Source organism: Dendropsophus ebraccatus, chromosome 9 (assembly GCF_027789765.1).
Source record: "Dendropsophus ebraccatus isolate aDenEbr1 chromosome 9, aDenEbr1.pat, whole genome shotgun sequence".
In the NCBI taxonomy this organism is placed as follows: Eukaryota; Metazoa; Chordata; class Amphibia; order Anura; family Hylidae; genus Dendropsophus; species Dendropsophus ebraccatus.
In genome coordinates this window covers 87,778,822-87,803,598 of record NC_091462.1, presented here as the reverse complement: position 1 = coordinate 87,803,598, position 24,777 = coordinate 87,778,822, and the positions used below count along the sequence as shown (strand labels likewise).

Genomic DNA, 24,777 nt, shown 5'->3' with positions numbered 1-24,777 from the left:
ATATCCATTGCCGTGATTCAGCCATGCTTCCAATTCCTGTCTGCCTGAAACAGCTGCCTCGTGCCGTGAATGACAGATTTCATCCTTCCCTCATTGCCCATATACTAGTCGGATGGCCACGCTTACCATTCTATTTTTATATGACCTGCAGCATTCTGCTGTTTACTTTGTAGCAGACAGGAATGGAACTGGCAGTAGTTCTGAGCCAGGGTTGTTCTGGAATAGTCACTAATACATCTTAGTGGTGTTAACCTTTTCTGACCCATTATGAACCATAACTGCCCTTCTTTCACCATCTAAAATGTTAGGGATAAGAGACAGGCTGAGATATATTGAACAAATTACTGATATTCTTAGACCTCAGCTAAGAATTGGGCCTTATTCCCAAATTCCGTGCCCACCCTATATACAGACGCAGGGGCGTAACTAGGATCCATGGGGCCCCATAGAAAAAAACTGTATGGGGCCCCCCTCCTCAGCATACTCCTGGAAGGAACGCTGCCTCTGGCAACGTGTTGCAAGCCCTACATACACACATGCACCCACATAGCCGCTAGTCTACTGTGCCACCATCTCCCCCTTGTGTCATCGTCTTATCTGTTGCAAAACTACAACTCCTATTATGTGAAATAGTCCTGCATATTACCACACACAGCATTCTGGGAGATGTAGTCCTGTATATTACCACACACCATGCTGGGAGATGTAGTCCTGTATATTACCCCACACTATGCTGGAAGATGTAGTCCTGTATGTAAAGTGGGGGTTGTAGCTCTCTGGGGGTAATCTAACCTGTCCTGGTTCCTGCTCTGACCTCGGTCCTGTGTGGCTTCTGTGCCGGCCTTCCTCTTGTCTCTGGTCTGTGGGGGCACTGATGGTGATGGTAGGGGACAGGGACTCCGCAGGTCGTGAGGTTGCGGGGGGGGGGGGGGCTGCACAGGGGCCTCTGGGATATTGGGGAGGGTGGCCCTGGCACACTGAGCCCCAGAAAGCTGGGGGGACGGGGGGCTGATAGGGACGGGGGACTGCAGGGGCACACAGGAAGGGGTCTGGAGCCGCAGGGGGACACGGGACGGAGACGGAGGCAGCAGGGGGACACAGAACGGGGAAGGGGTCCGCAGGGGGACACAGAATGGCGACGGGGGCCGCAGGGGGACACGGGACAGAGACGGAGGCCACAGGGGGACACAGAACGGCGACGGGGGCCGCAGGGAGACACGGAGACGGAGGGCGTAGGGGGACACAGAACGGGGACGGAGGCCGCAGGGGGACCTGGGACGGAGACGGAGGCCGCAGGGGGACACAGAACGGGGACGGGGGCCGCAGGGGGACACAGGACGGAGACTGAGGCTGCAGGGGGACACAGAATGGGGCCGGGGGCCGCAGGGGGACACAGAACGGGGACGGGGGCCGCAGGGGGGCAAGGGACGGAGACGGAGGTCGCAGGGGTACACAGAATGGGGATGGGGGCCGCAGGGGGACACGGGATGGAGACGGAGGCCGCAAGGGGACACAGGACAGGGTGGGAGCCGCAGGGGACGCTGAGGACGGGGGCGGGAGCCGCAGGACAGGGGAAGGAGGGGGTGGGTGCCACAGGGGACGCTGAGGACAGGGGCAGGCCTCATAGCACACTGCGACTTGCCGTTTGCAGCACCCGGGAGGCCCGCACAGCGGCCGGGTGCTGCAAGTGTCTTCTCAGGGGGCTCGGTCCATTACAGGATCGGGCACCGGGCCCCCTGATAAGGCGGGCCCCATAGCAGCGGCTACGGCTGCTACGGTTGTAGTTCCGCCACTGTACAGACGGTGTGCAGAGGAAGGGATTATCGTAACTCCCCACATCATGTATCTTTATGATGCCGGGAGCTCCAGCTGTGTTGGGAGACTTGTGAAAATCTGTTCCACCGCACACCGTCTGTATATATGGCGTGTGTACAGAAAGTGGGAATAAGGCTTTGGGCCTTAGTAGAAATCATATTATGGCTCAGTTTTCTGGAGGGCACCCATAGAGATGCATGGAGCTTCACTGTACCTCTATATGAATCTTACTTGATTTGTGGACATGCAAAAGTTTCCACTGCATACTTTATGAAGGAGTTATTTTTTTGGTTGAGAAGTTTCTGAAAAACTGTACCCAATGGAGCAGAGTATGGCGGCACACAGTCTCTGCAGCTCAGTAGTATACAGCCTTGCATCTGCCATGTGCATAAAGTCTTAGGCCTGTAAAACCAGGATAACAACTCAAACTTATACACCTTTGTGATAACTAAATAAAACTAATAATGATACACTTTCTCTTTTTTCTCCAGTCCAAGACCGCCCATCCCATTGTCCCTCCTCCTATCTGAAGAAGAGGCAGCATTACTTATACAGTCCTTCTGGAGAGGATATAAGGTAACATCTCCCTGCTCATTCAATATTCTTTTCCCTGCATGTGTCATCCTTTGATATACTTATAAGGGAATGTGTCACCTGAATTTGTGTTACTGATTTGACACTAAAACATACACAGCAATTTTTTTTCCATTTTTTAGTACATTATTGTGGGTCATAAAACCCTTTTCTTTTTATGGGACACATTTGCACACATGCTCTGTGACCTCTGTGACTTGTACAAAGGTCACTCCATGGGGAAGGGAGGCTAAGCTGCTGTTGTCTTTGCTATCAGCTGGTGTCCCCGTTCACTGTATGCTGTACAGGTGACTTTTCAGCAGCACCTTACTTATCATCCCAAACGACTAGACACGGGTGGTGAGCCGCTCAGGTGACTACCTGCGTTGGTTCCTATTAAGTCTAGTGGTCAGAATAAAAAACTGCAAGATTTCTGAATTATTTTGTAATATACATAGTAAAATAGAAAATTAGAATAAATATCCCCAAAAGTTCTTAGGCAATATATACAGTGTAAATATATGTCTAACCCAAAAAACCCGAGTTAAACAGTAGATCATTTTCTGATGACACATTCCCTTTTAATATAAACCCTGTCCTTTTTATACCTCTACTTGAACTGTCATGACATCATGTTCTTTTGCCAGCACTTTGCACAGCTTGGTTACCCTTTATGCATAGTAAGCTCCAGCATGTTAGTTCCATTATCCTATATTCTCCAAGTGCTGCACTTTAGGCCTTTAGATTGAGTAATGATCCTCACAGTGATCAATAGGTTAATAAATTGAGAACTTGGCTACTCAGGGCTTTATTACAATCTAACTGTATTGTTACTGGTATCTATAATCATGCTGCTGCTTTATCACATAGGAAGTGCACTGTGTAACGTTTCCGGCAGCCCTACAAGAGGGTCACTTTGTAATGTGCATGACAATTTTAGTTTTTTGTTTTTAATCGGATAAATTGCATTGAATTTTGAGGTGTTGGTTTTCCACTAAACTTTAACTAGTAGTTGAAAGTGCAAAACAAGAGTCCGTGGAGCCTCAGTTACGAGTCTCAAAACACGGGATAGCCAGATATCTCTAGCCTGTTGCCTACGGGGTGCCTCCATGATGGGGAGAGCACCACACCACCCTGATAAATAACCCCTTAAGTCCCACTCGGTTGCGAGTATTGGAACATAGACAGGGAAACAACAGGGTGGCCCCTTTTGTCAATGTCTAACTCAAGGTGCGAGTATTGCGATCATGACAAGGGCTTGCAAAGGCAGGCTTCCACCCACAGACAGCCGTTTCGGGGTTTTTGCCCCTCGTCAGTGTGGGGTAGGATTCTGGCTAGTTGGGGCAATGAAAAATCAACCAACAAAACACAGTAATCACTGAACTCAAGGAGAACAGCGAAAAAAAATTCCAATGAAGTACTCAATCAAGAGTCTCCACTGATGCCCCCAAAAATTTAAATATGCAAAACAAGAGTCCGTGGAGCCTCAGTTACGAGTCTCAAAACACGGGATAGCCAGATATCTCTAGCCTGTTGCCTACGGGGTGCCTCCATGATGGGGAGAGCACCACACCACCCTGATAAATAACCCCTTAAGTCCCACTCGGTTGCGAGTATTGGAACATAGACAGGGAAACAACAGGGTGGCCCCTTTTGTCAATGTCTAACTCAAGGTGCGAGTATTGCGATCATGACAAGGGCTTGCAAAGGCAGGCTTCCACCCACAGACAGCCGTTTCGGGGTTTTTGCCCCTCGTCAGTGTGGGGTAGGATTCTGGCTAGTTGGGGCAATGAAAAATCAACCAACAAAACACAGTAATCACTGAACTCAAGGAGAACAGCGAAAAAAAATTCCAATGAAGTACTCAATCAAGAGTCTCCACTGATGCCCCCCAAAATTTAAATATGCAAAACAAGAGTCCGTGGAGCCTCAGTTACGAGTCTCAAAACACGGGATAGCCAGATATCTCTAGCCTGTTGCCTACGGGGTGCCTCCATGATGGGGAGAGCACCACACCACCCTGATAAATAACCCCTTAAGTCCCACTCGGTTGCGAGTATTGGAACATAGACAGGGAAACAACAGGGTGGCCCCTTTTGTCAATGTCTAACTCAAGGTGCGAGTATTGCGATCATGACAAGGGCTTGCAAAGGCAGGCTTCCACCCACAGACAGCCGTTTCGGGGTTTTTGCCCCTCGTCAGTGTGGGGTAGGATTCTGGCTAGTTGGGGCAATGAAAAATCAACCAACAAAACACAGTAATCACTGAACTCAAGGAGAACAGCGAAAAAAAATTCCAATGAAGTACTCAATCAAGAGTCTCCACTGATGCCCCCAAAAATTTAAATATGCAAAACAAGAGTCCGTGGAGCCTCAGTTACGAGTCTCAAAACACGGGATAGCCAGATATCTCTAGCCTGTTGCCTACGGGGTGCCTCCATGATGGGGAGAGCACCACACCACCCTGATAAATAACCCCTTAAGTCCCACTCGGTTGCGAGTATTGGAACATAGACAGGGAAACAACAGGGTGGCCCCTTTTGTCAATGTCTAACTCAAGGTGCGAGTATTGCGATCATGACAAGGGCTTGCAAAGGCAGGCTTCCACCCACAGACAGCCGTTTCGGGGTTTTTGCCCCTCGTCAGTGTGGGGTAGGATTCTGGCTAGTTGGGGCAATGAAAAATCAACCAACAAAACACAGTAATCACTGAACTCAAGGAGAACAGCGAAAAAAAATTCCAATGAAGTACTCAATCAAGAGTCTCCACTGATGCCCCCAAAAATTTAAATATGCAAAACAAGAGTCCGTGGAGCCTCAGTTACGAGTCTCAAAACACGGGATAGCCAGATATCTCTAGCCTGTTGCCTACGGGGTGCCTCCATGATGGGGAGAGCACCACACCACCCTGATAAATAACCCCTTAAGTCCCACTCGGTTGCGAGTATTGGAACATAGACAGGGAAACAACAGGGTGGCCCCTTTTGTCAATGTCTAACTCAAGGTGCGAGTATTGCGATCATGACAAGGGCTTGCAAAGGCAGGCTTCCACCCACAGACAGCCGTTTCGGGGTTTTTGCCCCTCGTCAGTGTGGGGTAGGATTCTGGCTAGTTGGGGCAATGAAAAATCAACCAACAAAACACAGTAATCACTGAACTCAAGGAGAACAGCGAAAAAAAATTCCAATGAAGTACTCAATCAAGAGTCTCCACTGATGCCCCCAAAAATTTAAATATGCAAAACAAGAGTCCGTGGAGCCTCAGTTACGAGTCTCAAAACACGGGATAGCCAGATATCTCTAGCCTGTTGCCTACGGGGTGCCTCCATGATGGGGAGAGCACCACACCACCCTGATAAATAACCCCTTAAGTCCCACTCGGTTGCGAGTATTGGAACATAGACAGGGAAACAACAGGGTGGCCCCTTTTGTCAATGTCTAACTCAAGGTGCGAGTATTGCGATCATGACAAGGGCTTGCAAAGGCAGGCTTCCACCCACAGACAGCCGTTTCGGGGTTTTTGTCCCTCGTCAGTGTGGGGTAGGATTCTGGCTAGTTGGGGCAATGAAAAATCAACCAACAAAACACAGTAATCACTGAACTCAAGGAGAACAGCGAAAAAAAATTCCAATGAAGTACTCAATCAAGAGTCTCCACTGATGCCCCCAAAAATTTAAATATGCAAAACAAGAGTCCGTGGAGCCTCAGTTACGAGTCTCAAAACACGGGATAGCCAGATATCTCTAGCCTGTTGCCTACGGGGTGCCTCCATGATGGGGAGAGCACCACACCACCCTGATAAATAACCCCTTAAGTCCCACTCGGTTGCGAGTATTGGAACATAGACAGGGAAACAACAGGGTGGCCCCTTTTGTCAATGTCTAACTCAAGGTGCGAGTATTGCGATCATGACAAGGGCTTGCAAAGGCAGGCTTCCACCCACAGACAGCCGTTTCGGGGTTTTTGCCCCTCGTCAGTGTGGGGTAGGATTCTGGCTAGTTGGGGCAATGAAAAATCAACCAACAAAACACAGTAATCACTGAACTCAAGGAGAACAGCGAAAAAAATTCCAGTGAAGTACTCAATCAAGAGTCTCCACTGATGCCCCCAAAAATTTAAATATGCAAAACAAGAGTCCGTGGAGCCTCAGTTACGAGTCTCAAAACACGGGATAGCCAGATATCTCTAGCCTGTTGCCTACGGGGTGCCTCCATGATGGGGAGAGCACCACACCACCCTGATAAATAACCCCTTAAGTCCCACTCGGTTGCGAGTATTGGAACATAGACAGGGAAACAACAGGGTGGCCCCTTTTGTCAATGTCTAACTCAAGGTGCGAGTATTGCGATCATGACAAGGGCTTGCAAAGGCAGGCTTCCACCCACAGACAGCCGTTTCGGGGTTTTTGCCCCTCGTCAGTGTGGGGTAGGATTCTGGCTAGTTGGGGCAATGAAAAATCAACCAACAAAACACAGTAATCACTGAACTCAAGGAGAACAGCGAAAAAAAATTCCAATGAAGTACTCAATCAAGAGTCTCCACTGATGCCCCCAAAAATTTAAATATGCAAAACAAGAGTCCGTGGAGCCTCAGTTACGAGTCTCAAAACACGGGATAGCCAGATATCTCTAGCCTGTTGCCTACGGGGTGCCTCCATGATGGGGAGAGCACCACACCACCCTGATAAATAACCCCTTAAGTCCCACTCGGTTGCGAGTATTGGAACATAGACAGGGAAACAACAGGGTGGCCCCTTTTGTCAATGTCTAACTCAAGGTGCGAGTATTGCGATCATGACAAGGGCTTGCAAAGGCAGGCTTCCACCCACAGACAGCCGTTTCGGGGTTTTTGCCCCTCGTCAGTGTGGGGTAGGATTCTGGCTAGTTGGGGCAATGAAAAATCAACCAACAAAACACAGTAATCACTGAACTCAAGGAGAACAGCGAAAAAAAATTCCAATGAAGTACTCAATCAAGAGTCTCCACTGATGCCCCCAAAAATTTAAATATGCAAAACAAGAGTCCGTGGAGCCTCAGTTACGAGTCTCAAAACACGGGATAGCCAGATATCTCTAGCCTGTTGCCTACGGGGTGCCTCCATGATGGGGAGAGCACCACACCACCCTGATAAATAACCCCTTAAGTCCCACTCGGTTGCGAGTATTGGAACATAGACAGGGAAACAACAGGGTGGCCCCTTTTGTCAATGTCTAACTCAAGGTGCGAGTATTGCGATCATGACAAGGGCTTGCAAAGGCAGGCTTCCACCCACAGACAGCCGTTTCGGGGTTTTTGCCCCTCGTCAGTGTGGGGTAGGATTCTGGCTAGTTGGGGCAATGAAAAATCAACCAACAAAACACAGTAATCACTGAACTCAAGGAGAACAGCGAAAAAAAATTCCAATGAAGTACTCAATCAAGAGTCTCCACTGATGCCCCCAAAAATTTAAATATGCAAAACAAGAGTCCGTGGAGCCTCAGTTACGAGTCTCAAAACACGGGATAGCCAGATATCTCTAGCCTGTTGCCTACGGGGTGCCTCCATGATGGGGAGAGCACCACACCACCCTGATAAATAACCCCTTAAGTCCCACTCGGTTGCGAGTATTGGAACATAGACAGGGAAACAACAGGGTGGCCCCTTTTGTCAATGTCTAACTCAAGGTGCGAGTATTGCGATCATGACAAGGGCTTGCAAAGGCAGGCTTCCACCCACAGACAGCCGTTTCGGGGTTTTTGCCCCTCGTCAGTGTGGGGTAGGATTCTGGCTAGTTGGGGCAATGAAAAATCAACCAACAAAACACAGTAATCACTGAACTCAAGGAGAACAGCGAAAAAAAATTCCAATGAAGTACTCAATCAAGAGTCTCCACTGATGCCCCCAAAAATTTAAATATGCAAAACAAGAGTCCGTGGAGCCTCAGTTACGAGTCTCAAAACACGGGATAGCCAGATATCTCTAGCCTGTTGCCTACGGGGTGCCTCCATGATGGGGAGAGCACCACACCACCCTGATAAATAACCCCTTAAGTCCCACTCGGTTGCGAGTATTGGAACATAGACAGGGAAACAACAGGGTGGCCCCTTTTGTCAATGTCTAACTCAAGGTGCGAGTATTGCGATCATGACAAGGGCTTGCAAAGGCAGGCTTCCACCCACAGACAGCCGTTTCGGGGTTTTTGCCCCTCGTCAGTGTGGGGTAGGATTCTGGCTAGTTGGGGCAATGAAAAATCAACCAACAAAACACAGTAATCACTGAACTCAAGGAGAACAGCGAAAAAAAATTCCAATGAAGTACTCAATCAAGAGTCTCCACTGATGCCCCCAAAAATTTAAATATGCAAAACAAGAGTCCGTGGAGCCTCAGTTACGAGTCTCAAAACACGGGATAGCCAGATATCTCTAGCCTGGTGCCTACGGGGTGCCTCCATGATGGGGAGAGCACCACACCACCCTGATAAATAACCCCTTAAGTCCCACTCGGTTGCGAGTATTGGAACATAGACAGGGAAACAACAGGGTGGCCCCTTTTGTCAATGTCTAACTCAAGGTGCGAGTATTGCGATCATGACAAGGGCTTGCAAAGGCAGGCTTCCACCCACAGACAGCCGTTTCGGGGTTTTTGCCCCTCGTCAGTGTGGGGTAGGATTCTGGCTAGTTGGGGCAATGAAAAATCAACCAACAAAACACAGTAATCACTGAACTCAAGGAGAACAGCGAAAAAAAATTCCAATGAAGTACTCAATCAAGAGTCTCCACTGATGCCCCCAAAAATTTAAATATGCAAAACAAGAGTCCGTGGAGCCTCAGTTACGAGTCTCAAAACACGGGATAGCCAGATATCTCTAGCCTGTTGCCTACGGGGTGCCTCCATGATGGGGAGAGCACCACACCACCCTGATAAATAACCCCTTAAGTCCCACTCGGTTGCGAGTATTGGAACATAGACAGGGAAACAACAGGGTGGCCCCTTTTGTCAATGTCTAACTCAAGGTGCGAGTATTGCGATCATGACAAGGGCTTGCAAAGGCAGGCTTCCACCCACAGACAGCCGTTTCGGGGTTTTTGCCCCTCGTCAGTGTGGGGTAGGATTCTGGCTAGTTGGGGCAATGAAAAATCAACCAACAAAACACAGTAATCACTGAACTCAAGGAGAACAGCGAAAAAAAATTCCAATGAAGTACTCAATCAAGAGTCTCCACTGATGCCCCCAAAAATTTAAATATGCAAAACAAGAGTCCGTGGAGCCTCAGTTACGAGTCTCAAAACACGGGATAGCCAGATATCTCTAGCCTGTTGCCTACGGGGTGCCTCCATGATGGGGAGAGCACCACACCACCCTGATAAATAACCCCTTAAGTCCCACTCGGTTGCGAGTATTGGAACATAGACAGGGAAACAACAGGGTGGCCCCTTTTGTCAATGTCTAACTCAAGGTGCGAGTATTGCGATCATGACAAGGGCTTGCAAAGGCAGGCTTCCACCCACAGACAGCCGTTTCGGGGTTTTTGCCCCTCGTCAGTGTGGGGTAGGATTCTGGCTAGTTGGGGCAATGAAAAATCAACCAACAAAACACAGTAATCACTGAACTCAAGGAGAACAGCGAAAAAAAATTCCAATGAAGTACTCAATCAAGAGTCTCCACTGATGCCCCCAAAAATTTAAATATGCAAAACAAGAGTCCGTGGAGCCTCAGTTACGAGTCTCAAAACACGGGATAGCCAGATATCTCTAGCCTGTTGCCTACGGGGTGCCTCCATGATGGGGAGAGCACCACACCACCCTGATAAATAACCCCTTAAGTCCCACTCGGTTGCGAGTATTGGAACATAGACAGGGAAACAACAGGGTGGCCCCTTTTGTCAATGTCTAACTCAAGGTGCGAGTATTGCGATCATGACAAGGGCTTGCAAAGGCAGGCTTCCACCCACAGACAGCCGTTTCGGGGTTTTTGCCCCTCGTCAGTGTGGGGTAGGATTCTGGCTAGTTGGGGCAATGAAAAATCAACCAACAAAACACAGTAATCACTGAACTCAAGGAGAACAGCGAAAAAAAATTCCAATGAAGTACTCAATCAAGAGTCTCCACTGATGCCCCCAAAAATTTAAATATGCAAAACATATTTGCATATTTAAATTTTTGGGGGCATCAGTGGAGACTCTTGATTGAGTACTTCATTGGAATTTTTTTTCGCTGTTCTCCTTGAGTTCAGTGATTACTGTGTTTTGTTGGTTGATTTTTCATTGCCCCAACTAGCCAGAATCCTACCCCACACTGACGAGGGGCAAAAACCCTGAAATGGCTGTCTGTGGGTGGAAGCCTGCCTTTGCAAGCCCTTGTCATGATCGCAATACCCGCACCTTGAGTTAGACATTGACAAAAGGGGCCACCCTGTTGTTTCCCTGTCTATGTTCCAATACTCGCAACCGAGTGGGACTTAAGGGGTTATTTATCAGGGTGGTGTGGTGCTCTCCCCATCATGGAGGCACCCCGTAGGCAACAGGCTAGAGATATCTGGCTATCCCGTGTTTTGAGACTCGTAACTGAGGCTCCACGGACTCTTGTTTTGCATATTTAAATTTTTGGGGGCATCAGTGGAGACTCTTGATTGAGTACTTCATTGGAATTTTTTTTCGCTGTTCTCCTTGAGTTCAGTGATTACTGTGTTTTGTTAGTAGTTGAAAGTGGCCATTGCTGTGCCCTGTATTCAGAAGGCACGTCTGTAATGCTAATAAATAATAATGCTAATAATAAGTCTGTTAGTAGATACACTAGAATAAGTACTTTCCAATGAACCCTGACTCCACTGATACTAAAGCTGAGAGGCTACAAAATACAGCCAAGCATATGCTGAACCTCTCTCCTCCTTGGGTAGTTGTAATTTCTCTATTCAACCCACAGGAATTGTGAAATATGTATAGTAGCTAGGGCACAAGCATCATTTTTATTAGATCTACCTACAGCCTAGGCCGTACTGCACTCTTAGTTTTGAATTGTTCTAGCAATGGGGTAAGATTTAGCATAGTACATGGATAGTCCTGGAGATGCATAGAGATGATAGACACTGCAACAGCAGAGGGTCTACAGGCATTAGGACTGATTTCCCCCATTTGATGGTAATGCCTGGATGAATGTCATGGATAAACTGGATAAACTCCTGTAGAATGTCAATGAAGTAAAATGCCACTTTGTCTTCCTTTTTTTCCTATTAAAAGTCTATAGTGGATCGGTGGCGGATTATAATGTGGGCGGCTTGGGCGGCTGCCTGGGTTCAGGGCTCCGGGGGGGGGGGGGGGGGGGGGCATGCCGTCCATACCTCTCACATTACTAACTACTCCATTCAGAATCCTCCACCTGGGGCCCTGAGTGATTTGCTGCAATGCAATGCCATTCCGGAAATCTAGGACCTCCTTCCTAAATTCCTGGGTGAACGCACTGTTAAATTGTGTTTGTGCCTTTAAAAGGAATCAGTCAGCTTGATTGTACTGATATGGTTCCCTGCAGCACCGTATAGATCTACTGTGCAGATCCCCGAGCATACAAGCCGCAGCTGCAGCAGTAGCTTTATAAAGGTAAAAAAGAAGTCTTATGCTCTGCGAAGCAGGAAGAGGGGCGGCAAGTAGTCATCTGGAGCCACCCGTGACTAGTCACCGATGTCTGCCTGTCAGCATCCAGTGCGGGGATGATTGACAGGCAGAGAGAACTGTAAGTGACGGCTTCCTGCCAACAATTCCCTGAGCAAGCTAGAAGCCATCAGATAGAATGAATGGAGGGGCAGGAGATTTAAAAGAGTGGGCAGGATGGAGGCGAAAGGGATTTTGGGACCCTGCCCTAGCTTGCCTAACCAGGAAGTAGGCAAGAAATGAACACGGCGAGTGTCAGGGTCCCGGGACGGCAGGTTTTCAAGTGGAGACACACTCACCAGCCATGGTAAGTATAGAAATTAGCTTTGGGAGTCTTTTTTACCTATGTGCTGGAGTTGTCCTTTAACAATGACTCCCTGAGTTAGGCCTTCAAGGCTGAGGCCGGCTTGGGGAGCGATTTGGATTTTTAAAAAATGTTTTTGAGTGTTGAGTTTTTGTTGAATGTTGGAAATTGTCAAACGCTACAGATGCCAACACCTCTCAGCAATATTATAAAGCTGCCGACATGATGCAGCCTTGGCCACTCGATGACTACTGCTGTAATGAGAGTGTGCGTGACATTGTGTCGTTCGCCTACCAATTGCAGTGCTGACTGTGGTAAGCAGCGGCCCTTGTTTTACATGCATACCATGTAAACATTTCCTCCAATTCCCAAGGTTTGATCACACTGACACTAATGCCTCCAGTAACAGTAATGGGCTGTGACAATACCACTGCAGGACTCAGCATTGCTGCAAACTACACAGTCAGTCATTGTCAAATACAGCCGGCCATGCTCTGTGGCGGCAGCGTAAAGCTGCTCCTATAGCTTCTAAACAACACAGTACACCCTGAGAAGCTTATTAACTCCTGCCTTCCTGGCACCCCAAGCATCGTTTTGATGTGGTACCTCGTATGTTTCATTTACTTGCAACCAAAATTTCTCTGCAGTTCTTAGAAAGTAGAAAAATATAATCTGATGGCAACAACTGGGTGTCCAAAAAACAGCAGTGTTATTATGGTGGGTGGGGTCAGAGCTTGGGGGATGGATTGGCATTTTTTGAATTTTATTATCTTTGGCTAAGGACCCTATTACACGTAGCGATAATCAGCCGAATCGAGCTAATTCGGACAATTATCGCTTTATGTAATAGAGAAAACGATCAGCCGATGAAACGATTGGCTGATCGTTTTTTTTAGGTCCACACCTAAAATCATCGGGCGTGCATCTCTACGTGACGGCTGATGATTTTAGTGTAAAATAATAAAGTATTAACTTACATTTCCATGTTCCTGGGTTAATACTTTATTATTTACACTAAAGGCAAGGCTGCACAGGCATCACTAACGATGTCCATGCAGCCCTTTCTAGACGATAGTCGGCCTGTGTCATAGCTCAGTAAACGAGCGCTGATCTAGCATATTGGGCCGTCTAATAGGACCCTAAGTCATAAATATCAGATTGAATATCATATTGTTGGGGACCTGACCAGTGAGTGCTGCAGCCTCTGTATTCTGTACCACACACAGCTCATAGTGGCTCTGCTAGTATTGAAGCTCTCCACGGCTCAGTCTTGTGAAGGGGACTAAGCTGCAGTAGGAGATGCAGACACTACAAAATATACCTCATTGGGAAGGACAGGTCATTGTCTATGTTACAGACCACCTCTCTGCTCTCAAAGAAGTGGTCAGACTGATATTATACATATGCTCTTCTTAAGGAGAATTACTATCCTCTTAGTCCCATGCAAAATAGATGACACAAAGATCTTGGAATTGGTGGGTGTCCCAGGAGTCAAACTCCCACCAAACCAAAGATATTCTATCTGCACAATTGATGTATCTGACTCAAATATAACAGAAACTGGGAGATCATTGGCCTGCCATTTTAAAGGTCTAATATCAGTTTCCTCACTATAGAGATATACTGGATCCCATTGATGCCTGATTGAAAGGACTTATATCTGCTGCTATTAGTATGTGAGTTGTGTATAACCCCCCTTCCCCCCAGGGTATTGAGGAGATGGGGATGACCTTCCTCTTTGTAGCTATAAAAATCATATTCATGGTTTTGTTTTTTCTCAGTAAACCTGGATCTCTAGAGAGGAAGATCATTTCATAACACGTGGAATAAACTATGTATAAACTATTACACCCTGTAGCCAGGGGCGTAACTACCACTGTAGCAACCATAGCGACTGCTATGGGGCCCACTGCATCAGGGGGCCCAGAGGCCTGCTCCTGCGATACACTGGGCCCCCAAAACTGTCATCATTTGCAATACTCCCAACAGTGGTCAGTTGGGAGGGGGCCCAATTAAAAGTTTGCTATGGGGACCAGCAATTTCAAGTTACGCCACTGCCTGTAGCAGATGTGGATAGTCCTCAGCCATAGGTTTTATTGTCTTTATTGTTTAAGTGTCTGTATTCTGGGTCTGAGCACAGTCAGAGGAAACAAATCACTAACATCAATATGCAATCAATACAGTAGTTCTTAAAGAAGTAGCATAAGTTTTATCTAACAGACCAGTATTAATGTGCTGACCTTAGGTCCCTATTACAGAGAGCGATAATCTGCCGAATCAGGCCGATTCTGCAGATTATCGCTCTGTGTAATAAAGACAATGGTCAGCTGGTCTCCTGTTTCTCCTGGCTTCCTGCATCTCAGTGACTACAGAGATGTCCTGCCTCAGTCGCTGACTGCCTGAACGGGCATTTCTGAGCCAGGAGCTGCAGTAAACCCACGGCTCTTAGAGAGCTGGTGATGCTGTGAGGGCACAGGAATGGGTAAGTATAGATTCTTCCCCCACCCCCTGCTTGCATCTAATTTTTAGATTTGGAGTTTTACTTTAACATTCTACTAAACTATTCTCTAACCTAAAAAGGTTTTCTGGGATAGGTGATCAGTATCTGTCTGTGGGCTCCCATTGAAGAGACCAAGAGCAGCAGTAACCCAGCTTGGCCACTACAGACAATTTGTTTAAAATCATTCTAAATATTTAAATAACCATAAATCAGTTCTCATTGATCAATAGATTATAGGAATTATACTGATGCCTCTTTTACATTATATAGGACCTCCTGAATCTTTTTCTAAACTACAGCATCAGTGAAAGGAGAACTCCAGCGAAAACTAAAAATCCAGTGCGGGTGTGAGGTGCAGGAAGATAATTTAAAAATTGTACTTACCTAGCCCTGTGCCATCACAGCGCTGCATCACCACTCACGGACTGACACTGGCTTTCTAAAGCTCTCATTCTTGCAACATAACGACCCTGCTCAGGAATGCCTGCTCAGCCAGTCAGTGACTAGGGCCAGACATCTCTGTGGTCACTGACTAGCTGAGCAGACACCTCCCACTGGGTCGTGACAAAACAAGAACCTGGGAAAAAACTGGAGACCTGTGATGTTGTGCTGCGGGGCATGGGGACAGGTAAGTATAACTTCTTCATTTTCTAGAAATATGCAAAACGCAAATGTAACCCCTGCTATCTAATATTAAAGGAATAAAAACTGAATCATATTATATGTTTTCTTATAGGTCATTTGAGTCTTTACCACTTTCAAGATCTCTGCTTACCTATATCCACTGAAGGACCTATCAACCATCTATTGTGTAAAGGGGCCTTCTGACAGCTTCTACATAGCCAGTTAAGCCTATTATAGCCCTTTTCACAAGTACAGATTATGGTGCATTTACGCAGAGATTAATCTGACAGATTTTGGAAGCCAAAGCCAGAAATGGATTTAAAAAGAGGAGAAATCTCAGTCTTTCCTTTATGACCTGTTCTCTGTCAGATAAATCTCTCTGCGTAAACGCACAATTAGTTACTGCAATTATATAGTCCCTCCATACTCCAATGAATTGCAGTAAGACTGGTTTAGAAATCCCAAGGGCGCTTCCAGTCAGTGACAGCAAGTGGGGATCTTTTTATAAAATAAGCTTTATATTCAGACCAGATTACCACATAACCTTTATAACCTTTTTGGATGGAATTGTAATTTTTTGATGCATTTGTGTTTTTTTTTAAGAGTTGAAGTAGAGAAGGGAATCCAGTCCGCACCTAAACACCTACATCTTCTTCTTTATCCGTCTGCTGAATCCCAGACATATCATCACTTTTCACCATTAATCTGTTGTAAATAATTTATCCGGGGCTCCTGAGAACATCCGAATGAGGGCAGAACCGAGGAAAAAGACAGAATTAGCAACGGGAAGATGCAAATGTATTTCCTCCCAGGGAGATTACATGAGACTGTGTTGTGCGCGTTGCGTAGTTTGTCTAGCAGAGCATTGATAATGAAATATTGTCAGGTCACTGAGTAATTCATGACAGCCAGCATTATATAACAGCCCTGAATGTCTGATGTAGCTGCGGTTTGTCATTGCCATATACCACAGTGTGCAAAATCTATAAATTATCCAAACAACAGTCTGCTGCTTGCTACATAAAGGTTGTCCTTGTTAAATGGAACATTTACACCAGGTGGTTTACATGGGACATACCATTCATGTACCTGGGCCCTAGTTGGAAGTGAAAGGGTCCATGTGATGATAATGACTAAAATTCCATCAAAGTTGTATTTTGGACGACTGGACTGTCACATCGGGTTATAAGTTGTAATGCAACCAGTTTGACAAGCATAAGATATCATGTTGCATGTAACACTGAGATCTCTGTGTAGACCTAGCTTTAAAGTGATATTGTTAGCCCTTTAGGGCCCTATGACATGGAAGAATAATCTGCCAAATCAGGCCGATTCGGCAGATTATCATTTAGTGTAATCAGGGGCGAATTAACCTTACTATAGGCCCCGGGCTGCTCACCAAGCCTGGGCCCCCCCACCCCACTGTAACTATGACAGCACTAGCGGGGTGCTCATAGTACTGCATAGATAATGTCATGATGCCCTGATTTGTGCAAAATTGCGGTAAAAAACTGTGATTTTTTTTTTTTTTGCAAATCATGACATAACTTTAGCCAGGAGACAATACACAACTGAAAGTACAAGTCTTTTTGGGTGGTCATGGGCCCCCCAGGAGCTCAGGGCCCCGGACTACCACCCGAAATGGACCTATCGTAATCAGCTACTGAGTTTAATAAAGACAATGATCAGCCTATAACAAACATCGGCTGATCGTGTCTTTTGGTCCTGACCTAAAATCATCACTACATGTAATAGTGATGCACGGCCGAAAGCTGATAAATGTGTAAAAAAGTAATACCATTCATACATTACCTGTCCATGCTCTCCAGTGTCTTCCTGTCTTCTCCCTGGTCTCTGCAGTGACAAGCCGCTCAGCCAATCACTAGCTGGGGTGGTACCACCGCAGACAGTGATTGGCTGAGCAGCCTGTCACTGCAGAGATCGGCTCTGCAGTTGTACCGGCAGCTCGGGGGAGAAGTAATGTATGAACTTTATTATTGCACTTTTAAAGCAAGGGCTGCATGGACATCGCTAACCATATACAGCCCTATATAAGGAAAAGCCCTTGCTGCACGATAATCGAGCCTTGTAATAGGCTCAGTAAACGAGCACCCATCCAGCAGATCAGCGATTATGCAAAGTGGTCAGCACTGCAGGAGCTGGGGAGCCGAGATCCCTACTGGAGCACAGCCAGGTAAGTATGTTACTGGCATAGAGCAGAATTCCTACAATTTCACAAATATATTACATTATGTACCTACCGTATATGATAAATCTATTAAGAATTTGCACTAGTAACTGTAATGTATAAATCTTCTTTCCTGTTGATTTTCTGTATACAATCTGAGTATCTTTATCAGCATCTTTGTTATTTTTCTCCCTTTGAACTTCTTGGATGCCTGGCTGAATACAAATGGCATTCTGCAACTGCACAAACACTGCAATTGCCTGGGGACCATTATGTCTCTCGTCTGTGTTGGTTGACTTTCTTTATGACATGGGACAAAAATGCAGTAGAGAAAAGCAAATATTAAATGTGACGGCCATTCTACCAGACACAAACGGTCTCCATTGCATAGAAGCAGGATATATTCTTAATAACTTTTTTTGTATGTTAAATTTCTCTCTTCGACCATTTAATTTTAACTGTCCTTTAAGCGTCTACTATACTATACCTTCTGGCGAGCCGGCAGAGGTGCTGACTAAGAGGGGACAACGCATTTTATTTCTCTTTGTTTCTCACTAGGTGCGTTGTGATCCAGAGGTCCAAGAATTACGCCAGTGGCAAAAAGATCTCAGAGAGAATAAAGATATTAATAAAAAAGTTCAAGAATTCTGGGAAAGACAAGAATCCAAAGGTATGTGCTTGTTTACTAGATGTAACTAAAAATTTACTTAAAGCTAAAACGACTGCAAAGATCAAGGAGGTTTTCTGTAAAAATGCACATTACTGTAGTGTTGAAGTACTATTTTATGCCCATGTGTTACTCCAATAGTGCCACAACATGAATAGTAGTGACTGACACTTATCTTACTAAATAGGTATAAACAGTGTCAGACTGGGGTATCTGGGGCCCACCAGAGGAAATGATCCTGGGGGCCCACCAATGAAGAACCAGTGAGAAATGACATGTTAATCAGTGTTAGTGCAGGTTGTAAAGCTGTGGGCCCACCGGAGGATTCTCCGGTCCTCTGGTGGGCCAGTCCAACACTGGGTATAAATTTACAATACACTATACGTTAATGTTTTGGTAGCGCTCACAGATTTTGGCTGGATTGACTGACAATACAACTTGTACTTGTACTTGTACTATACTTTTGTCGCTGGACATACACATGAGAGAGCTGTCATCTATTTCACTCATTCCTGACTGAAGGGAATAGGGACAGGGGAATAAGCCTCTGTGAGACCCAGCTGGTCTCCATTGGGAACATACAATTGGGCATTATAAAATCTGTCGGCAGTCCAACATCTTTTTTTCACATTATTTCCAACATTAGCGGGTTCAGGCCACTTTCTCGTATGTGTATGGCCAGCTTGATAGATACAATTGGGGAATGCACTAGTTTACTGGGGAAAAGTTTACACCCTACTTCAGTCAGGTAGCATAATGCAATATGTAGCACTCACATGTATTAATATAGTCCCTATTCTATATGTTACAGCTTGGCTCCAACAGGTTCATCTGGGATGGGTGGGGGTGTCTGTTTACATACACTTGTCCATCTGTCTGGGGTATCTGGACAGATCCATGTATCCAAGTAAAGCCAAGGTCTATGGGCAAGTGTATCTCTAGCGTATGTCACACAATTTGTCTGTGAGGAACAGATGGACTGACTGCCTAATACCAAGATATGCCTTTACGAGACCACTTAACTTAGAAGACTTATTGTATCTACATGTGTTGTGCAGTTAGTTGTAGTCTGTTGTATTCTGTAAGTAGCCTTTCCAGGTTCCATATCGCCTCTTCTGAAATGTGATATTAGATACATTGGTCTCGTAGAGCCTTAGAGAAGTTTTAAGCCTCTTTAATTCCCTTCCTCCTGGGGGATTTGCAGTTGATTCATCCAATAGATCATGGCGTGGTTCTGGGACCTATTGCCTTTTTCATTATCATTTACTCTCTCGCTTGGAGAGATCATCAGTTTGCTTGGCACTAAATACCATCTGTATGCAGATGATGCTCATTCGGGCTGTTTACTCCTGACCCCATGACCTTTTCTCTGTACACTGGACATTTGCGTCTGTCTCATAGGCTTTTCTGCATGACTGCCATCGATTTGCCATATGATCATCTTGTCTAAATAAAATACTAAGTTGCTAATAAAACCCTTCTGCATTATGTTCAGTGAAGCCGTCTACATTTGCTGTCAAATGTACAGTATAGACCTTCACTGTCTCCACTCTTTTCCTGCACCCTCAATCTAAAAAGAGTGGAAAAAAACGTATTAAAGGGGATGTTAATAAAAAAATAAATAAATATATATATATATATATATATATATATATATTTATTGTCCTGGCTGCAGCTGCTGAAGAGTTGGAGAACTGGCATCCCCGAGCTACTGCAACATTGTTGACAGATTCCCTTTAAAGGGGTATACCATAATATATACCATATTTGTCCTTATAAAAAATGGATTGCACCCAACGAGCACAACCACCACTCCATTAATTCTCTATGAGCACTCAAAAATGTTGGCCCTATAGAGAATAAATAGTTAAGTCATCTTCTTCTCGTCTTATGTTTATTCACTTGCTGGTAGCTTTAGTTTTTGTTTTTTTCCAGAATATGGTTCCATGCTGGGTTCTTTCATTGTCTGGGTTGAATCCTCAGTCTCTATTAGGGAACCATTTGCTTGTTTTCAGTTCCGGTCATATTGATCAATAATGATTGTCTCCTCCTGTAAGATGGCGGTGTGTTTGTTGGTGTATGTCCTGTCAGGGTTCATATTAAACTGCTGGGTCATATTGTCTGATAGGCTGACTTAAGACTATGTAAGACTTCTTAGGCTATGTTCCCACAGCGTATCTTTTTGTAAATGTACGTTCGTTGTTGCAGTCGAAAAGACACGCTGCCTTATCTTCTATGGGATCCCAGCCGAAGCGTATACACATTGTATATGCTCCGGACGGGATCCCTAGCGGCGCCGCAAAGAACTGACATGTCAGTTTTCTGTGGCCGCTATTCAGTGAATAGCGGCTGCAGAAAACCATGTCAGTGCACACTATTGAGCGAGCGGCTGCGGCCACACGCTCCATAGTGTGCAGTGGAGAGTTCTGATGCGGGCGCGCACGGATGCGCTTACATCAGAACTCTGCGGCAGGAAGGATGATCTTTTAAAGACCGGCCATTCCGTGACCTGGCCGGTCTCTTACGCTATGTGAACATAGCCTTAATGTGTATCTTTAATTTTAGGTGACGTTTTAGCATGTGCTGTCCTATGTCTGCCCATTCTATCACCAGTGTATGGCATCATTCACCCTGGTTACCATCGTGCAAACTCCATCTCTATGTCTGCTTTGCCTATGCTCAGCTGTAGTGTGGAAGCAGACTAGCCTCTGTGTGTCCTATAGGCCATGTTCACACAACGTAAGTTTCGTACTAATCATGGCTGTTGTTGCAATGGCCGTGGTTGGTACGGAACCTATGTTGTGCTGCAGGCTTAGGGAATCCCGGCCGGAGTACACACTCCGGCCGGGTTCCCTAGCGGCGCTGTAGAAAACTGACATGTCAGTTTTCTGCGGCCGCTATTCTTTGAATAGCAGCCACAGAAAACCCTGTCAGTGCACACTATGGAGCGAGCGGCTCTGGCCGTACGCTCCATAGTGTGCAGTGGAGAGTTCTGATGTGGGCATGCCCAGATGCGCCCGCATCAGAACTCGGCTGCGCTAAAGATCATCCGGCCAGTACTGCAGTACCGATCGAGATGATCTTTTCTGAGACCGGCCGTTCCGTGACCCATACTACGTCTGAACATAGCCATACACTGTATACATACACTAAAAACAATTGCCCCACTGGATTCACTAAGAGGCAAACCCGGATACGGCTGATGTACGCCAGGGAGAAGGGGCAAATCTGCGCTTTCTTCCTGGGGCATGACACTGGTGCAGCCTTCATAAATGTCCCCCTAAGAGACATCTCTCTTGTACACTTTCCTGTACAGTCCATGTGCCGAAGATAAGGCCATATTACACAGCTCAAGCCGTGCTGTAAATGAGCGCCAATCTTGTTTCCAGAGCCTATAATTAGATTGTTCGTGCAGCCTTTTACTTTTATCAGCTGCTGGCCACAAATATGCTATTACATGGTAAGATGTGCTGCCACCAGCTGATTATTTTTTAACATGTCAGAATTGCTACCCTTTCTTTGATACATACTTGTATTCCTTGCACAATTGCTGGCTGGTGTCCTAATTCTGCCCTACCCTACCTGGGGGTATTTGAGTATTATTGTTGGGACCCAGGAGGTTAAAAAATAAACACTTAAAACAAAAACAACTCTTTTAATAACACAAAGAGCTCCTATAAAATCTTTATTGTTATGAATATCACAGAATCACCCTTACATTGTGTTTATACAAAATCAAAAGCATTCTTCCATAGAAACCCACTCCCTCCCTCCCCCACACCCCAATTACAATGCTCCCAACCATGGGTAACATGGAAGAATTATGGGTAACATTACAATTCCCAAGAAGTTCCCAGAGTACAGTGCAAGAACATACGCCATGCACATGCTTGTTAACAGCATCATAACATTTGAGATACCATATAGTTTAAGAATGGAATGGCGATATGAAAAAATACAATATTCTTAATATTACTCATTACCTTTGGCAATTGGCTGATGAAATGATCGATAACATTACATGAGCACTGAGGATAATAAAAGTGTGTGCGTTATCTAAGGCTCACATACTAACACTGCTAACATTGCACTAAAGCACAGAAGCCAAGTAGCAAGAACTGGCACAATGAGAGCAAAAGACCATGGGTATTACAGGTACACAAAGCATTGTATTTAGATGCAATGTTAGTTAATGAATCCTATTGCTTCCACAGTGAAATCAGTCAGAATGCATCCTATCTGTTTCTTGGGAACTAGTATCAGCAATATGTTGTTCCCACATAGATTTTTTGAGCACGTAAAGTTGGATCTCCTGGGTCGATTCATAACATTAAGGAGTATTCCCATCTCATAAAGTGATAGCATATCTCTGGATATAGTGATATATATGATATATAGTGGGGGTCTGATCTAGTGATATGCCTTTAAGAGATGGGAATAGCCCTTTAATGATATGCTATGTAGTATATGGTAAAAACACATAACTTTATAGTCACTGCCTGAAATGAGTGGTTAACAGATCCAATGCAACACTATAAAATATCATATTTAGCATGAGTATAGCAAAATATTGGTAAGTGCGACAGGAGAGGAGCCCAGTAAAAGCTTTCTTTCCTTTTGAAGTCATGGAGCTACTTAATAGGATCTATAAGGGAAGGCGATCCATGTGAGGCTCCATTTTGGCACACTATTAGGAAATGTACTGGGTGTTATTTACCCACAAGAATAGGTAAAGGTGACCTGATAACTGGATTATGTGTTGGCACATCGGATGATCATGACCTGTATTATGGTTATGTGGTTAGATCTCCCAAAATACATCACAAAACACTGTAAGGTCTTGTTCACGCTATGGATTCGGCGCCAAATTTTTATTTGCCTGTTAGTTTTTTTTAGGGGAAAACCATGATCAAGATACCACTACCCACATGGTACTATATACACTGCAGTATGGTCTTATATTGTGCAGGGAGCATAGAGGCGCACAATACAGGACCATACAGGAGTGTATATTTCTCCATGTGGGTTGCGGTATCTTGGACATGGTTTTCCCCTAGAAACACTAACAGCATCTGAAGGAGCATGCAGGAATATCCATATAAATGAAATAGTATACAAGGCAAAATACATAAGGTCACAGATATGACTATGTGCTCCTAAAGCTGCCAGATTTACCAGTCATCCAGATCAGTATCTAATAGACACCAAGTGGTGCCACATACACCCTTTTAGTTGGGTTTTGGCTGACTGTCCATTCATATCTCAGAGTAAGGACACTTCTCCAGAGAACAGGGCAACCCTGGTGCTGCAAGTCAGGAAAATCGATAGGAGTGCAAATGGTGCAAATTTACTAAGGCAAATAAAAATGTTATAGTAGTTACAAACTTCTGATGTGATGACGTCTGGGTGGTACTTGACACATGATCACATATATGATAAAAATAAGCAATACTGCACCAAATCCTTTAGGCATCTAGTGTGGTTTATATCAGAGATTAGGATTTATTTTCGTACACCTCTTAGGAAAATGTGGCTCCTTTGGCCTTCCATCTGATGATGGATGTGTAGTGTGATATCTATGCATCGAATGTGTGCATTTTTGTATAACCTTATTAAATACCGCCTATAGGACTTAAAAATAGGGTGCAATTATGCCATCCTAATAGTACAGTAGATGGTTGGTGGATTGTATCAGCTTGATTTACTACCAGTTTCCATAAGGAACTGTATTGGCAGCTCTTAAAGGGAACTTGTCACCCCCCGTGCCGGGATGACAGGCTCCCTACCCCCCGCTACAGCCCCCTATACTCACCTGATCCCGCCGGGTCCCGCTTCTAGATCCGGTCAGGTCACGGAGATATCAGCCCGTGCAGCCCGGCGCGCGCGCGCTGAGAGATGAGTCCAACGCTCATAGAGAATGACGGAGCGCTGGACTCTCCTGTCATTCTCTATGAGCGTTGGACTTATCTCTCTCTGCGTGCGCCGGGCTGCAGCGGCTGAGATCTCCGTGACCCGACCGGATCCAGAAGCGGGACCCGGCGGGATCAGGTGAGTATAGGGGGCTGTAGCGGGGGGTCGGGAGCCTGTGACCCCGGCACGGGGGGTGACAGGTTCCCTTTAGAGATTCCAGTTAAGGCCATGTTCACACAACGTATGTTTAGCATAAATCACAGCCGTTTTTGCAATTTACAACAACGGCCGTGATTTATGCTAAACATTTGTTGTATGTGCATGAATGGAATCCCGGCCGCAGTGTATACACACAGTATACACTCCGGCCGGGATTCCTTGCGACCGCATGAAAAACTGACATGTCATTTTTCTGCGGCCACTATTCATTGAATAGCGACCGCACAGACATGTCAGTTCACACAATGGCTCTGGCTGCACGCTACATTGTGTGCAGCGGTGAATTGGGATGCGGGTGCACACGGGTCCAATTCACCAGAAATTAAGATCATTCGGCCGGTATTGCAGTACCAGAACGG

At 45.6% G+C, this 24,777-nt stretch overlaps 1 protein-coding gene across 2 annotated transcripts in view; it reads left to right on the top strand.

The window, feature by feature from the left end:
* Positions 1-24,777, top strand: part of IQCK (IQ motif containing K) — a 67,513-nt gene that overhangs the window by 31,253 nt on the left and 11,483 nt on the right. For both annotated transcript variants that reach the window (XM_069983771.1, XM_069983770.1), the window contains exons 7-8: positions 2,307-2,391; positions 18,181-18,292. In XM_069983771.1, coding sequence (XP_069839872.1) covers positions 2,307-2,391; positions 18,181-18,292 — 197 coding nt within the window. The remainder of the gene's footprint in view (positions 1-2,306; positions 2,392-18,180; positions 18,293-24,777) is intronic.